At 40.8% G+C, this 17996-nt stretch overlaps 1 protein-coding gene across 8 annotated transcripts in view; it reads left to right on the plus strand.

Moving 5' to 3' along the window:
- pleca (plectin a) overlaps positions 1-17996 on the plus strand; it is a 104714-nt gene that overhangs the window by 3764 nt on the left and 82954 nt on the right. For 4 of the 8 annotated variants that reach the window (XM_042225415.1, XM_042225416.1, XM_014339602.2 and 1 more), the window contains exons 3-4: positions 320-496; positions 5281-5485. In XM_042225415.1, coding sequence (XP_042081349.1) covers positions 320-496; positions 5281-5485 — 382 coding nt within the window. Of the gene's footprint in view, positions 1-319; positions 497-1951; positions 2372-5280; positions 5486-13537; positions 13868-17996 lie in introns of those variants that run through there. The other 4 variants (XM_042225417.1, XM_042225418.1, XM_042225423.1 and 1 more) reach the window with 4 other exon arrangements.

Consider the following 17996-nt stretch of genomic DNA (forward strand, 5'->3'; position numbering starts at 1 on the left):
TTTGTTTACCTGACAGCGCTAATCTTAATGAGTGTCTAAAATAAAGTCTTCGTCTGGCCCAGTCATCAGTGCGTGCCAGATATCGAGACCATCTGTTTTCCATCTGTAATTGGAGAGTGAACTTTAAAAATGAGTCCTTTGATTGGAAGTAAAACCTGAACTTTGTTCCATGTTGGATGATGGATATATCTGAAGCAGCACACAAACTCTATCCTGAATATGTTAGATGTTATGTTAATACTTGATTAAATACTTTTTTATCTCAGCTAAACAATGATAAACAATTAAACCTGATCTTATTTTACATGTCCCATTTTAGAAGAAGAAAAAGGCAAAAGAAAAGGCAGAGAAATCTGCTTCTGTCCAGCCAGAGGACGTTGTGGCAAAGGAGTCTGTAGCCATTGGACAGGAGCCACCATGCCCTGCAGTGAGGAAGAGGAAGAAGCGACCTCCTAAATCTGGGGTGGAAACTGTGACTACAGTGGCAACGCAGAAGGTGAGGAGTCATAGGACGGGTTTCCTGCCTTTTCAGAACCACTTTCTCTATTTTCTTTGGTTTAATTCTGTGTTTACCTGGTTTTCCAAAACCTGCAATAACTGCAGGAGTTCTATGACTTATTTCCCAGAATTCCTCGATGCTCTTGTTTCCCACTGAATGGGTTCTGACATGCTGTACGTGCAAAAAATGATTCACCAAAGTAATTCCAACATGACCTGGAGCATCTCTCACTCAGAGCTCTCTGGCTCTGTGAAGCACTCGGTTGATCAGATTAAATCTTCAGCACAATGGGTACAAAGTTGGCTCAGACGCTGGTATTCTGGACTGGTGACATGCATGATTTGTGAATACAAGAAGGGGCTCTGTGTGGGACGGAGCCAGCACGTCACTCCCACCCCTCCAGTCTGAGTCCTCGGTAATTCATTCTACTAGTGGGAGACTAATAATGTAGTAGTGCCACACAAACAAGCAATCTGCCATTCATCAGTCACTGTTGTGATTATGTAATAGCTCAGCAGGGCAGTTTTTAATGTGAGTCAGTACAAGTTGGTCTCATTTGGAGCAAAAAAGAAACCTGAAAAACATGACAGAGTAAACAAAGCAAAGGGAAATGAAATTAAGCAATTTTACACATTAATGGGATTTTAATCAAAGTGCAAAGTGCAGGCAGAGGTCATTAAATAAAACAATTTTAAATATCTTGGACTGTTACTAAGTGCTAAATCAATTACCAACAATTAAAAATTATTCATTGTGAGAGTGTTCTTGTTTGGCCTTTTAGTTTTTAGACATGTAGACTAAACACTGGGTCCAATTACACCATCTTTCCAGGAACTTCTACAACATTTCATGGCCTGTTTCGGGAGTCCTCCGGTGTCATGGAGACATTTTGTTGCCTCACTGTTGAGGGCTCTTGTCAGATGCCAGCTGGAATACCCTTACTAATTCATCCACTTTCTTAACATCTTATCCAACATTGTAGCGGGGAGGCTGGAGCCTATCCCAGCTATGATAGGGTGCCAGGTGGGGCATCAGGAATACCTGGAGAAAACCTGCAAGTGCACGAAGGAGCAAGCGGACATTTAACCTGATTTAACTGTAAAATATTATTAAAATCTCTTTCATTTTTTAAAACTTTGTCTTAACAGTAGTTTTGTAAGCTACACACTCTGGTGTTTAAAATGAAAGCACACTACAGCTGTTTCCACGTGACATACAAGTGCTGAGCTCAGCACTGGCGTTGCGTCCTGAGTAATAACACCATTATAAAGGATTTCCTGTGAAGTTTGGGGGAAAGTGCAGAACTCTCAGACTGAAACGGAGACACACATAATTTTTTTTTTACTCATATTGCTTCACCCAACCCGAACCCGCTCAGAACCACAGTTTGAGTCACATATTTCCTTCATAGGCTCCACATGAGCTTGCCCGCATTACCACAACTAAAAGTCAGCGTGGAGGGTGTAACGCGTAGCGAAGCGACAGCCTCCCAGCTATAAACCTGAGCTCAGTTTTCACATGCGCAATCAGATCTTCCTCCTTATCTCCAACGTGCCTGTTGTTCAGTGACAACTTCGCCGGTGTCGTCGCGCGAGCAGAGCTCGAGGCATGCTGCCTGCAGGCTGAGGGAGCTGGTTCCTCCTCTCGGCTCGTCCTGCAGCCCTGATCAGTCCAGGTCTGAGCGTCTGAGCATCCCACAACCAGGAAACTGCAGGACGCAGGCGCGACTCTCGCTGCGGATGAGGATGATGATGGCTTTCGAAGTTTGAGCAGGTTAAATCTGAACGTATCCGCCGACGTAACGACTGCAGAGCCGTGTTTTGCGGTTGTGTACCTGGGACCAAACCAACAGCCATCCTGGATATTTTGTGCGTGAGTAAACGAGGAATACAGATTATTCATTTTTCATGTTTTGCCGCATCGTCGACACCGATGATCACACGATTTAGTGCATTTCAAAGCCTAGAGGTCATAAAATAAAACCCGACCTATCATGGTAGTATGAGCGAGGCTGTTCACGTCATAACCTTCACTCTAACCTGTTAAACGGCAGGTGCACCCACCCCTCCGTGTCCTCTCTGCGGCTCAGCCTCATTACAGGTGTGGCGGTGCAGAGCAGAGCGAGCTTGAACATCTACGATCCTTGTCGTGCTCAAGTTTTCTGGGAAGGATCCAGACTTGACAGCTTTGTCTGAAAAGTGATTATCAACAGATCCAGTCCCGCTAAAGTCCATCGGTTGTTTACAGTTTGGGAAAGAGCGAAGAGGGGAGTTTGTCAGCTCGACTGAGCTACTGTCAGAGTCTGGGCATTCCTGTGTACACACTACTTCATTTTCTTTGATTTCCAAGACCTGGATGGAGCATGCTCTCTAATGCTCTGCAGAGTTGCCTGGTAACTACGGATCACCATGATGCTTTCAGCTGCTTGGAGCAAGGCCATACAAGAAAGCATATGCACTGTGAATAGGAATAGGTTGGAGACATAAGTACAGAAGTGATAAGAGCTGTAGATGATGGTTATATGCTCTACATCTGATCTGCACTGATAGATCATTTGTAGTAGAGTAATAATTAATTCAGAGAGATGATCACAGATGACATAAAGAGGCTTAAACTTTGGTGCCTGGCTGACGAAAGGACTCTTCAGAAAGCTATCTTTTGATGCCTCTTGCCAGTGCTGAGGTCTCCCTCTTTGCTATGCGTGGGCACTGTTTTAGAAGCTATGAATTTTTAACGTGACTTCCTGTAACCTTTGAAACAGTCCAATCTGCAGTCTTCTTGATGTAGTTATATAATGCCCTTTGTTGTCCATGAAAGACCCTAGTTCCTAGATCCCAAGCTGAACCCAAAGACCATTATTAGTTGACTGGTACTGGTCAAATATTGGCGAAAATTTCCATTTAGATGTTCCAATGTTCCATTTAGACCAGTCAATGAAACGCCACAGGAAAGCATAATGCGTTACTGCTCTACTTTCAGAGGCACATTGAGGTATGGCATGATAAAATAATCTTAATCTGTTAAAGGTTTTTCTAAATAAGAAACCACACAAGTGGTTGAGTACTGATGTGCCTCCATATAGTAACAGCTGCCACGTGCAGATGTTCAGTTTCACTTCATTTGATCCTGAAGCAGATTTTTGTTTATCTTAAAATGTGTCAGTTTAAGGAGCCAAGACATGATTGAGGATTGCACATGAAAAATGCGCTCATTAATATTTTCAGTGTTTGTCGTGTGTGATTTATGAGTAGTGTTTATCTTGGTAATTATATTATTTATAGTAGTTTAATAGATTTTTAAACCTTCTTAACATGATAACAATGTTTAGTGTGGTAAGTTGTCTAGAACAGGTTATGCTTGCCCTATTTCCTGAAAAATAACAAGTTTTAACCACATTATTTGTGGTGCAAAAAGCAGACAAACTGCCCCACAGTGTGTGAGTAATTCATTTTTTTCTTCTGTGTTCTGCAGGTTTCCCTCCTAGCACTGCCACCCCTTTTCTGGGGTTGATTTGCATGTCTATTTTTCTAATGTGTGGAACAGAAGAGTTGAATTAAAGAGAAATTCCCCCTTTGTCTCATTTTGAGTTGTTATATCATAATATAACATGAAGTGGTTGAAATAAATCTTCAGGAATGCTGTCTTTTCCCGTTGTGCCTGCAGGACACAGAAAAAATAAGCCTAGAGCTGCTGTTGGTCTGTAGGCTGTGTTTTGAGAAACCTGGCAGTGTGCTGTAAATATGCTCTGAAACAAACCGCTTTAATTATGTAACGGTTTAATTGCACAAAAAATAAAATAATCAGTGCTATAGTGTTACAGAACTGCAATTATATCAGGAAACAGTAAGTATCCAGAAATAGCCTTTAGGTAAATTATACCCTGAATATGAGCTGTGTCTGAAGCCCTGGAGATGTTACTCCTGGGGGTTTGGTCCTGTCTGCTCTCATCCAATCAGAGAGCGGTGGTGGTGTAGCCAGCGCCCCTGTGGAGAGCCTCCTGCATCCTGGATGGTGACTCAGCTGAAATGAAGCTGGTAGCACGGTAACGTTGCATAGTGCATCAGCAGCACCTGCCCTGTAAAAACTCCTCCTCCTCTTTCACACAGCAGTCTGAGCACTGGGCTGCAGCACTGAGGGTTTGCCCTGTCTACTACACGCATGGTCTAAAAATAGACTCTCCAAAGTAGGGCATTAATTCAATACCACAATTGTACTGTGATTTCATGTATTTATTTATTCATTTGTTTTTTATTGAAAGTCGATTGCCGCCACCTAGGGCATTAAGTCTATGCGTAAATATGAGATTTTGATATATAGATAATTGGGGGGGAAACAGACATTTATAGGTTTTGGATTTTAACCATGTTGAAACGAGCCTGTCCCTTTAAGGCAGATTTTAGCTACTTGTAGCCCAGTGAAATATTAGCATTTCAAGAAACAACTGGCCAGGTGTTCAGTCTTTCTCGCTTGGAAGAAATTCACCAAAAGATATTTACCACGACTGGACTTTAAGGTGTTATTTATCCGGCCACCAGGAGATATGGTGTCACAGAAAATCATGCTAGTAGCTGGCAGGCCCCCAAAAGCAACCTGACAGTATTAATTAGCACAGTTGGGCTTTAGCTAGGAGTAATTAAGACTTTCAGTGAAGGTAGCCTGTCATCTGTGACTACTAAAATACAAGAACAAACAAAAAAGTATATATAATAAGAAACAGAACTGTCTTAGTTTTTGTTTTGAGTTTCCGTTTTTATATTTTTCTGGTCACCGTGTCCTTTCAGACTATGGAGGAGAAGCCCAAGAGGAGGCCTCTGGTCAGGGCTGCATCGGAGGAGAGCTCCAGCGATCTGAGTTTAGTCAGCTGCTCGCCGTCTCCCGGAGACACCCTGCCCTGGAACCTGCCCAAACACCAGCGGATCAAGCGCTCCAAGTCAGCCTCTGGAGATGTTCTGGACCCAGCAGAGAGGGCCGTCATCCGCATTGCAGGTAAGATGTTCATGGGCAGGTAGAAGACCCTCAGTGGTTTATATCTGTAGACGAGCTGGTAAAGTTCTCTACACTATTTTTCTAACTGCTGCTGTAGAGTTTCTAACGCCAGGGTATAGCATTGCATAAGGAAATCTACATCCCAGAAGTTCAAGTTTCTTTTGTTGGTTTATGCCTAAACATTTTTAATGCTGTTGATTAGACCATGGTTAAAAGTATGATTTATATGTTTTTCAGGTATTACCTGGATGTGTGTCTGGGTTAGAACTTGTGCACAGTCAATTTGAATGATTTTCCTTGTAAGAACTGCTAACTGAAAGCCTGTGATTTATGGCTTCTGTCCCACAAAAATAATATGTTCTCCATGTACTTTGTTTAGTTTTCATAGTCCTTGGATTACAGTAAAGCTCACTACTTAGATTCACTCAGTAATTATCATCTGCTGCACATATTGTGCCATAACCGCTAGAAAGTTATAGCATTCACAGTCAGTGAATGCCTCCTCAGTTTTATTGTAAAAGTCCACTTGCTTCTAATCAGCCAATCCTGGCCCGTCCTGTTCAGATGGTTTACTTTCCAGGTAGGTGTTATTCCATAAAAGTGTCTTGTCCTCTTATAGCAGTAGCTGTGAAACCTTGAGAGCCACTCTAACCAGAACCTGATGTACCTAGGGAATGGGTTCATACATGTGGCGTTCTGCAAAAAGGACCACTGTTACAAATTGCAGTTCAAGACTGTTTGGGGTTGGGGTTCAACCAATCAGATCACTGAACCTGTGTCCACCAGTCACTGAACTTGTTTTTGTCAAAAACATGAATCAGTCTGAGGAGCTTAAAAAAGCAAGCAGGCAGTGATTACTCGTACCGACCTTGCTCTTACTTGGCAGTTGATTGGATGATCTACCATCGCACCTGTAAAATGCCAGTAGCTGCCATCTTTTTGGCCCCTTTGTTGAGCTGTACCGACTGGTGTAGCTACAAACACGTAGCTTTAGAAAGGTGGATTGTCTTGCAAATCTTGCTGCATCTTTTTTCTTTTTTAAGTACTTAAAGGAACAAAGTAGAAACAAAAATCCTTATGGACTCTCCCAACATTCATACATACTGTACACTCTGTCAGAGGTTTTACATTTGACAGAGGTTCACTGTACAATAAAAGAAAAGTAGCAGCATCTCTCACTATGCTCATTCATATATCCCGGGGATTCTTTATCCTCTAGAGATTCTCCAGGTTCTCCACCTCTGTTAACTCTCGCCTGTGCACTGAGGCAGGGATCTGATGAAGCAACTTGCTGCCTCAGCATGTTCAGTGGTCGGTGTTTAGTTCAGATAGTCTCTTTGGACCACGGACAGAAACCCAACCTCATCTTCCCCCCTCCCTAGTTGTCTCTAATATTGATTTGATGGGGTGGGGTACTGCAGTGTGACTGGGTGTTATTGTCTCTGCACACATAACAACAGCAGTACATTTGTATGTCCATGCACTTCTACAGAGCTTGTTGGTGTGCTGCAGTTTAAGGACAATCAAGTAAATTTATTTCTAAACAGAAAATTGACAAAAATGTTTGTCATTGTGAGGCAGATACCAGAATCAGATGAAGTGCATTAGATAAGTGTGACTGTATGAGTATTGTCCCACCGGATCGCTGCCATGGCCCTGACTCAGTCCGAGTCATTAGCCTTGTGAGATGATTGCTTTATCTCACAGTGAATGGAGCCGTGACCATTTGCTATCAAGCTGCAGACAGTCTGAGGGGCAGACTGTGTCGGATAATGCTGAATATGGTGTCAGTAAGACTGTATCAACATTTTGTAGCTTACTGATATACCTAATCGGATAACACTTTAGTTTAATGACATCACTTAGAGTGATGGTGATGAGACAACATAATTAAGCTCTGTTGAAAATAAAGCAAACTAAGTTCACCAGACTTTCTTTTATGACTCTGGTTCAGGATGTTGTATGTTATCATATAATGGCTCACAACAGACAGTGATATTTCAGTTATTATTATCAATGGCTTCAGAATTCGTTATCACAGATTACTAGAATATCAATGCAGCCAGGCCCACAAAACACAGAAGGGTCACCAAGTGTTAAATCATAGCTGCTGCTTCTTCTGCCCCTCTGATGTACTCATTTGTAATCGTGTCAGTCCTGATCACTCCCAATGAATCTTAGTATCTTCAGCTCTGCCTTCTGTCTTGTTGGTTGTGCCACTGCCTTTAAACCATACTTCATAGCAGGTCTCAGTACCATCCTCCAAACATTAAGCGATAACGACTGCTAGCTACTCATTAACCATCGAGTAATATCAGTGGTAAAAGTTGGCATTTACACTGGAAAAAACTGTCAATAAGTTGTTGAACTTTTTATTTTTGTGAGCGTTTATGGTTAATGATAAGTAACCTCAAATCTTTGTTTTTTTTTACTTTTGTCGAAAAAAAGACATTTAAATTATGTCAGTTTTGGCTTTGGGACTAGTGGCTGCTATAGTGATGAATGATGGAACAAACACACAAAAGTAGATGTAATTAGTAGCTGTAGAAGCTCTAGTTGATGTAAAATCCTTTTTATAACTTGAAAGTTTCGGAATTCTGGGATTCTCATTCACAGTTTTTTCCCATGTGGGAAATAATGTTTTTGTGCCCATTTTGTGAATTTTTTCCTGAATTCCTTTTTGAACTGTGATGTTTAGGATCTTAAATAAGTATCTTTTAAATGTATATTTAAACATTATTTAGACATTTTCTCTATTAATTATACTAACACATGATTGGTACCAGTAAGTACTAACACAAGACGAATGGTTCTTGAATTTTTTCATGGTTGAAAATGTAATTCTGTTGCACTGACTCCACTTTAACTCGAGGGTCCACTTTAAGAGTCTGGTTGTAACGTTTAGAGGACTGCATGGATACGACGTGGCTTACATCAGTGGGTCCCTAAGGTCCCACTGATGTAAGCCACGTGTATCAACGCCTAAAAGCCTTCCCTTTAAACTTGCCTTAGGGTAAATGTTTGTCTATCACGTTGGGTGTGAGGCACTTTGTTTTTTTTTATCTTGAAAGATGGTATATTAATAATTTTTAGTTACCTTAAAAAAAAAAACTTAGACTGTTTAATGTGCATTTGTTGGAGTGTTACTTTGACCACAGCTGTGAGAACTGACAAAAACGTGGGTGGCTTTGTTCTTGGTCTGTCCGTGACAAACTTAAAATCCTGTTAACTTAATATTGACGTTAAGGTGCAAGTAAAGAAAAGGATGTTATCTGTTGCACAGACATCTGATATTCAGTTAGCCCCGAGAAGTGTATCACATAAGTCTTGAAATGTCACACAATAGTTCCTTCTTGATTTTTATGAAACATTGAGTTTAGAGTCTGCTATGCAGGAGATAAATTATTTAGCAGTTCTTTCAGTGTGGTATTTTTTTCCAGTGTCTGTCAGGTTTTTGAACTGCAGATCCTTTTCTGTCTTCACTTTCAGCAGCGTTACTGTTTCTAAAGATTTTTCTGGGACCCTGACCAAGGTTTCCTCTTTCATGCATCTGTCTTTTCAAAATAAGAAAGAGTGTTTCCAGTGTATCCAGCTACAGGTATACAATGCTGATGTCAGATATCAGACTCATCATAATAAACCAGAATGGTGGTGTGTGCAGTGTACTATGGTGGTCACTAGAGGACAGTATCCAAAGATAAAATGCAGTGCATCATGCCTGCATCTTTCTCATCCTCCTTAGATTGTATTGCTGCTCTCAAATCTGACATTTGACTACTTCCTGGTCATTCTTTTCAGCGTGTGTGCTCAGCAGTAATTTATTAAACTGACAGATAAAGCCAATACCAAGCCTACTAAGCCTTGGCAAACAAGGAAATAACAAGGGATAAATGACTAAACAAGTAAAGTAATGCTGTTTGTGTTAATATTTATTAAATTTATTCATAACTAAAGAGACCAACTTTGAGTTTTTTTGACTAGTGATCTTTTTTTCACTTTATTTGATTGATGCAAGCCTTACTTTGCTTAACTTTCTCCACTTTCAGAGTTTGGGACTCTTATTGTGCTCTACCTTCACTGTCAATTCTTTTCCCCCACTGCTTCTTTTCCATCTATCTCTCCATTAGCAGTACCCCTGCTAATCCTTTTAGAGGGTCACTTGAGGGCTGGAGCTGATCCCAGCTCACATTATTTACTGTTCGGGTGCTTACTAAAATCTGTCTTGTCATAAGGGCAGCATAAGCTGAAAGGTAATTTTGTCATGGATTTTTGCGGCTGTGGAGCCCAAAGAGATGCTAAAGAGGCTCGCTGTTTGTCACAGCGACATTTTAATAGTAATGTGTTACCAGGGAGCTCATTATCCCAGGGGCCACTACATTTTCAACCTCTAATTAACATTCATGCTACCAACCGGTAAGTAAGTAACCAGGCAAAGTCTCACAAACACAAATCAGTAAATACACACAAAAACAGTCAATGAATAGTGAGCGGTGGCGTTGTATCCCTCCTTAGATGCGTTTTCTTTTATTTTTGAAGAGAACATAAATTAGTGCCACCACTGGGGCAGAGAGGCTTTAGTTTGGTGATGTGTGGGAGCGCTGGCTTGCACTACAGTCCTCACACTCGAGCCAGAGAAGCAGACAGAGAGACAAAAGTGAAAAAAAAAAAAAATTATCTCTGAGAGACACCATCCGGTGGCCAGTGATGAGAAAACAGTGGGATGGTTTTTTATACACTCATGGGGATTGAGTGCACAATTGAAAAATCCCACAAGCCGTCAGTATTAAAACACCACATCGTTCTGCTGAATGGAGGAAATAAAGGAGGCAAGAAAACTGTACGTCCTCAGGTTGTTGTTAGAGATATCTTCAGGCTATGCTGTGATGGATGCTGTCGTTGGAGTTGAACTCAGACTGTCAGATCGTCTTTGCTCTTCAGTGACAGTGACTTCTTTGACTTTCTACTGATGTGTTTTGAGTTACTTCACCTTTACCTTTACTAGATCTGAACCATAGTTATTTAATTATTTTTAAACAAGTCTTTAAATGTCATGTCAGCACTATAATATAGCTTTCAGATCACATCGCCTGCTCTGTTGGATCTGAAGTGTTAACTGTCTGACTAAACACAGATGTTGGACTGCAAACAGTCGCTGCTCTGTTGATTTTTTTTTTTTTTTAAAGAAAACCTCAGTTCATAATGATGTTGCTGCTGGAACTCATTAGCGTTCTTGTTACTCACTTTCAGTTCATAACTCACAGGTCGAGACGCACCGCTGGTGGTTGGTGCCACGCGGTAACTGATGATTCGAGTGAGTCAGAGTGCTGAAATATTTTTCCACATTCCTAATATGAAGGATTTATCAAGACGGATTTTGCAATTTGCAGTCTCTTGTTGATGAAACTCTGCAAATTTTCCCGATAGCTGAGTAAACACAAACTCCCAGCTGTATGTGCTCAGGCTGCCAGGATATCTGCCTTATTACCTTACATCTAAACAGTGACAGTGGCACCACCTCTTTTACTGTGTTTATATAGTATTTTCTTTCTTTTCTTTCGTTTTCGACATGGTAAATTTCCAATTGTGCTTACATTTTACTGTGAAATTACAAATATTTAGCACAGAGGGCTGTAACTTCACAGCAGTTATTTACAGAACTTTATCCTAATATTATGGCAACTTTTTCCTAGATGTACTGATGGACATTTGTGTGGCATAGATTCAACAAAATGCTGGAAGTAATACTCAGATTGTGGTACATATTGGAACGATACCATTGCTGCAGATTTGTTGGCTGCCAGTCCAAGTTTCACGTTCCCTCACATCACAAAGATGCTCTATTGGATTGCAATCTGGTGACTTTGAGGCAATTTAAGTGTAGTGGAGCTATTACAATGACCTCATTGTCATATTCAAGAAGCCAGTTTAAGATGATTTGACTTCTGTGACAGCGCGTTATCCTGTTGGATGTCAGTGTACCCATGCAGTCAGACAGGCTGTGGCTTTTAAATGATACTTAGTTGAGACTAAGTGTGTTAGTATCAACGTGCAGTGTTTAGTCTGTTTAAATCGAATTTGGGTTTGTTTTCCAAATTGAGGCGATTCATTTGTGCATGTGTGAACACAGTAATTGCACTCAGGTGTGGATCTTGAAAACACTCTAACAGGCCCATAGTGTGAAAAGAAAATATCCCCCACTCCATTACGGCACTACTACTAATATAAACTACTGGTTTAATGGCTGGATGGATCCATTCTTTCATGCTGTTCACATTTAATTTATTTTAAAAAATCACTTTATGCACCTTTATTTCCCTTTAATGACTCTTGGTTGGCTTAAACCACGTGTACATGAGTAAATGCAGTGAGTTGCTACCATAAAATTGGCTGATTAGATATTTACATGAACAACTAGTTCAACAGGTGTACCTAACAAAGTGGCTAGTGTGTATATTTTACAATAGACCTCAAGTTATTTGCAGCCAGGATATTATAGTGTGCATATATTTAATTCGATCTGCCCTGTTTTTAATTATGGGTATATTTAATTTAAATATGGCAGTGACAAAGGAAATATAATTATCAGTGTGTTTTTAACTATCAGCAGACATATGTGTGACCAACTTGCTGCATGTTACTGAGGATAATTTGATAACTTTAAACATCTCAAAAAAAAGAAACACCACTGAAATTCTTCCCTTTTCAACACTGGGTTGTTTTCACTGGGGAAATGCAGCTTTTTAGAAAGAAACACTCTGACGGATCCAAAGTAAATTTCCTCTAAACTTTTCCAGTTTTTGTTTCAGAGACAAAGTCTCAGTGCTTCTTCCAAGCACCACTTCCTTGTAGGAAGGTCCAACTGCAGTCAGGGTTTTTCTTGGCATCATTTCTTACTATTGTCACTGCTTCATCCATGAGAGTCTGTAACTAATTTGAAAACAGTAGGTCTCTTTACTATTGTCTTCATGCTGCAATAAACTTTACGGCCTAAGAAGAGGGATACTTGCTAGTGCTGTGTTTTGCCCTCATTTAAATATATCAGTTTTACTTTTACTTCTTCATAACTGAATGAATGAAGGGAATTTAAGATTGATGAAAAATACTACCATGTCTTAACTTAAGTAAGCGACACAGCTATGTTACCATAATATAAACGGTGAAGCTCGAGGATGAACGCTAACTTTCTTCCACTCGATAAAAGTTAACGTGAGGTTTCGCGATGGTTAGGGACAAATGCAATCGCATGGCAGGAGGCTGTAAACGGACCAAACTTCAGTCAAGAGAACAACTGAGATAATCCATCCACAATATGAGGTTAGTCATTAATATACTGCAACAACACGCGAATAGAGCAGCTGCGAGAGAATTCAACAGACTGTTTTGTTTCCCTTAATGCGCCTTATAATCCGGTGTGCCTTATGGTCCGAAAAATACTGTATGTTAATATAGGATAAAAGTGATTTGGGGTTAGTGGAATAAAGTTTTACATGTTTATCAAATAATGTGGACGTGCGTTGTTAATCATGTGCGTTTCTGAAATAAAATCAAATACAGTGATGTTTGATAGAGTGATGGTTGTGCCAGTATTTTGTATCATTTCACTTTTCTTCTTCTTCAGTAGGAGTTGTGTATACTGTACCTGAAGATTATTAGAAAGTCTTTGTTTAAAGTTATAGCTGTTGTTTGCTCTGATCCAGTGTTCTGTGCTGAAGAGGTGTGGTCCCCTAACACTTATGCCGTCATTCAGTTTTGGGAATATGACGTGACTTTGAGAAGAACCGTGTAAGTGTGATGGGAGTTCTTTTTAAAGCTGTAAATATTACAGAACCCACTTGCTGCGCCTTGCCCCAGTTTCTCCAACAGCAGGAACTCAAATAACCCCACGCAGCTCCGTCATTTGTTTTTTCATCGAGGTAGCCGTGTCTACAAGGGGTGGAGTTGGCATGCACGGTGTGCCTGTGTGTGTGTAGCTGTGTCTCAGCTGGTACCTATCTTTGTGGCTTGTGTTTGTCTCTGTGCCTTTAAGAGGAGGGTCTGATATAAGTGTGTGTGGGTATTTCTCAAGCTGAGGAGGGGAGTGGTGGTGGTCTGGAATGATATGTACAGTTCAGAGTGGGAATACTGTGGCTGAGTGTGGGTGAGGAAGAAGGTGTGGACAGATAGCCAGGAGGGCTTTTATCAGCACTGAGGACACACAGATTCAAAGAGGGGTTTACACTGCCAGGGGAAAGTTAAAAGGAAAGTTTGAAGAGAGAAAGGTGCCCTAACCCTGACTCAGTATCAGCCAAGCCATGTCCATGCCCATGTTTGACCCAGGTCAGCGACTGCCAGAGGAGCAAGACTATGTTCAAGCCTATGAAAACGTCAGGGAGAAATATAAAGGTAACAACACCTCCTGTTTTCTTTTTGGAGTTTCAACTCAAATGATAACATGTTGAAAGCATGTTTGAATGGGAGGTGGGTGTGTAGAGTGAGTGCATGCCTCAGTGAGTATACTTGTTAAGCCTTGGCCAGCGTATTACTTTTAATTGATTCCATTTTGATTTTCATTGATGTTTCATGGAGTCTTTCTGTGAGCTGTGTTTCTACATTAGCAATGGCATGGGCATGTGGATTGGTACTTTTGTCAGCTCTGCCAGTGATGTCTTTGTTGTTGTAGTTAACCCCCTGTATTGCAGACAGATCAACATGGAGAACATGGTTAAGTGGTGCACTTCTACAGGTGCAGTAACAGAACAGCTGCATCGATAAAACAAAGAGGAGTCCTGTTCTGCATGCTTTGTGTCCTTCTCAGGCTAGGCTGCTGTCTTTGCATACAGGGGAATCTGTGGGCAGCGTGGGCACAGAGAGGTGAGACATTTGGCCTTTGGTTGAATGGCACAGGTCCAACAATGCAACGAGAATGGTAAGAGCTGCCAGCCAACATGGTAGCGTATGAGAACAACATGTTTCCAGTTATGCAGCATTTGGGTAAAAGCCTACTTGTGAGTGTTTTTATTTTGTTTCAGAAAGAATTGCAGGGTTGATAGAAACAGGAAGTCCAGACGACTTGAAGATGCACCTGCACCTCATTTGTTTACTCTGTTCATGATTCTGAATTTGACCTGGAAGACAATCACCTCAATGCACTTGAAACTAGCTTTCATGCCATGTTCTCCCAGTTTGCATACATATGAAACATAGTTGTGAAATTTGACACTGGTGCTCTTGATTGGTTAACCTTAAAAATTATGTCAAAACAAAGTTGTTTAAATTTAGCGCAGTTTATTAAGTGTATCCTTGAGGCCTATAATGACATTAAAGGATGCACTGATTGTGGAAGCTCACTGCCTTGGAAAGTTTTAACAGCACAAAATATGTGATGTGAAACTGTAGAAAAATATTGGCTGGTGCCACTGGAAAACTTCATCTTATTAGCCAATAAGTGATGGAGACAGTGTGACCGATACAAGCCATCTTTCTAATGACAACATTTTGAACATATCTGCATCAGTTATCATGGAGCAGACGTTGAATCAGATCATTATATAAATGGGACATCCTCATATTTATACATATTTATTCCTGTGCTTGTGCATGAATCTGAGATTGGGTCTACGTGTTGTTTTTAATGTGTGTCAAGCTGATGGTTTGCAAATGCATTGATTTTTGCTCCAAGTTTGATGGATTAAGATGGATTAATTAATCCAGATTATCTTGTCTTGTTTTCTTATTGTATGGATGCGATTTATGGATTGATTCAGATCTATGTAGATCATCACAAAGACATTATTATGTCCTGTTTTTGCTCAGCTGTGTCCCACCTGCATGTGTCACCCACAAAGGCAGGTGAATTACATTGACATCTGCAGGTAATCTAGCTCAGGACACAGGCTGGCAGGAGCAGCTGTGCCGTCATGTTACACTTGTCAAACATGTCACACATCAGTGAGGAAACATCTCTTTTTCTAGAGCCTCAAATTAGTTTGTATGAGTCCCACACTGTGCACAACTCCACTGTTATAAAAGCATAATTGTTGAGAGGCACAATGGATAATTAGCAGAATGAATGATTAACATGTGTTGGAGGTAAAAACAGAACCCGTAAGTGTGGGCCTGAAATTCCAGTTACAGCAAACTGTCAGTGCAAGTCTTCTCTGGGCCTTGGTATGCTGGGAACCGAGCAGTTCCATCCAGTCACATCAGTCTAGTAATTTTCTTCCCATGTGGTTGCCTACTGTGCATGTCACTGTGGGCAGTGTTCCTGCTGTGCCTCTCTGGCACCAGTCTGGTGCTCCACGCCCCTTTCATAACCTCCAGTCTCTCTGCCAAGATCAGACTTCCTGTTACTCTTTCTTATTGTTGGTTTTTAACCGGATGCTGTTTGTTTTAGATAATTGTACACTTAGAATAAATAGAACACATCTCCTTAAAGACGAGGAGATGGGCGATAACAAATATAAATGCTGTTTTTATCAGCCCTTACCTGTGGTTTCAGATGATCTGAGCTTTGAGCGAAAAGTAGGGTGCCGGGGTTTGTCGTGAGATGTCAGCCCCTTCTGTAAAGCTGTGTGTTGAGCTGTTGCATGTGTGTGCAGCTCTGTGTGTGAGCTGAATAATTCAAATATGGCCTAGATAAAGCAGTGTTCCTGTCATTTTAAAAGAAGCAGAAGAAAAGTTGAGTGTTGGAAGAAAAACTTTGATATGGAGCTGGATTAGAGAATTTAAGCTGGTCATTAATCACCTTAAGATGAAGCTACTCAATTAGTCCTATAATCAGGTGAAATTATTGAAACGACCATGAATTTATACTTGACTGGGATTGGTACACCACTCTATTTTTAGTCTGTGTTGACACCGGTTCAAAATTCACAACACAGGTGAGAGAGATCTGATCCTGATAAAGTGTCCATCATGCACAGATTGCATGTAGCAGGGGGAGGATGGACTGTTACTCTTGGCAGCATTCGTGCACAAAGTATCACATGGTTAGGGATTAATTTCATATTCTAAAAGTTCTTACTCCTGCGTGAGCGGGCTTATACATTTGTATAAGTTATTGCAACAGGTGAAATGCAGCTTCCTATGGGAGTGATGAAGGCTGGGTGAAGCTGTGTGTCAGAATAGCAACAGATCACATCTATTAGTGTAAAACATGCAGCCCTGCTTTAAATACGCGCTGCAAATGTATCCCTGGAGTTTACTCTGTCAGTCTTGGCATTATTCTGGTTGAAAGACAAGCTAAATAACTTCTGGCATTTAACTCAATGAGGAGTTTGTTATTAAGGTCGCGGTAACTTATTCCAGTCACATTTTACGTGTGTTGGACAAAACTCCTGAGATTATTCCATTATCGATGGTTGGCTGCAGTGTTGGAATTTCTTGGATAATCTAAAATGCTGACGCTGTAACATCGAAGGTTGGAGAAGCCTAATGAGTCTCCCAGATACAGCACAATTACCTGCACTTACTAATGACTCCAGTGACCCTGACCTTGTTGGGTTATCTTCACCTCAAATACTCATTCTTACGAGGTTGGCTGATAGTTTTGTAGCCAAATGTCAGAGAAAGGATTCGCTCTAACTTTTGCTAAATATTCATCTTTTCAACCAAGTTGCAGAAGGAACAATGTTTCTAAAACACCATTCTAGTAAAGCTTAAAGAGTTTAAGCTTCCAAGTGACCATTAAATAACTGAGCAATATAATCTTCTACAGCTACTTCTCATCCTAAGGATGAACTCCAACTTCACCATAATTGACTGTAGCCAGTATTAGTAGTCTAAGTTATGCTCTGCTGCCTTGCCACAGGATCAGTTCATCTACCTTCTGCAGGTTCTGGTTAGGAGGAGTGAGATCTATATTAGCTATAGTCCAAGGTGATGGAGTTATAATAAGTCTGACCACGGGACACAATCCTCTCTGGGGGAAGTAGCTAAATAATGTCAGTAAGTACTATAATAGCCAGCTGTAGGAAAAACATGAGACAGGAAAGCGAGTTAGCAACAGCTACATTTTCAGAATTTTCAAGAGTGTTTTCCACTAGTAAACTAATAGTGGTGGAATTCTTTCAGATGAAATGTAGTCATCAAATATAATTGGTAGGTGGTATTATGTGTGGGAGACACTGAATATATGTTAACAAGAGAACTGGAATAATACTTTGTTTTGCTCCTTTTAGCTTACAGGTGAACTGTGACAGGCGTCACATGGCAGTAGCTGTTTGTGCTGATGTGATCTTTGTGTTTGTTCTGTAAAGAGTTGGTCTGGGATGTAATCCTGCCTGCGAGGTGGATTTTGTCCCACTCCCCATTCTTAAACACACTTAAAAGAGTCAACATTGCGAGCTTCTGTGTGTAAATACTAACAGGGTTTACTTATAAAAGGGCTGCGATAAATTTGTCTTGTGAATCACTGTCGAGCTTGAGCACCCGCAGAGGAAGCCTCCGCTCAGTTCCAGTACTTGCCTCAGATAAGGTTTCATGCAACTTGACCTCACTTTCAAAAATAGTAATAGTGCTTAAGTTATGGACG

The sequence above is a fragment of the Haplochromis burtoni genome, unplaced genomic scaffold, assembly GCF_018398535.1.
Source record: "Haplochromis burtoni strain Fernald_Lab_line unplaced genomic scaffold, NCSU_Asbu1 Contig_171, whole genome shotgun sequence".
In the NCBI taxonomy this organism is placed as follows: domain Eukaryota; kingdom Metazoa; phylum Chordata; class Actinopteri; order Cichliformes; family Cichlidae; genus Haplochromis; species Haplochromis burtoni.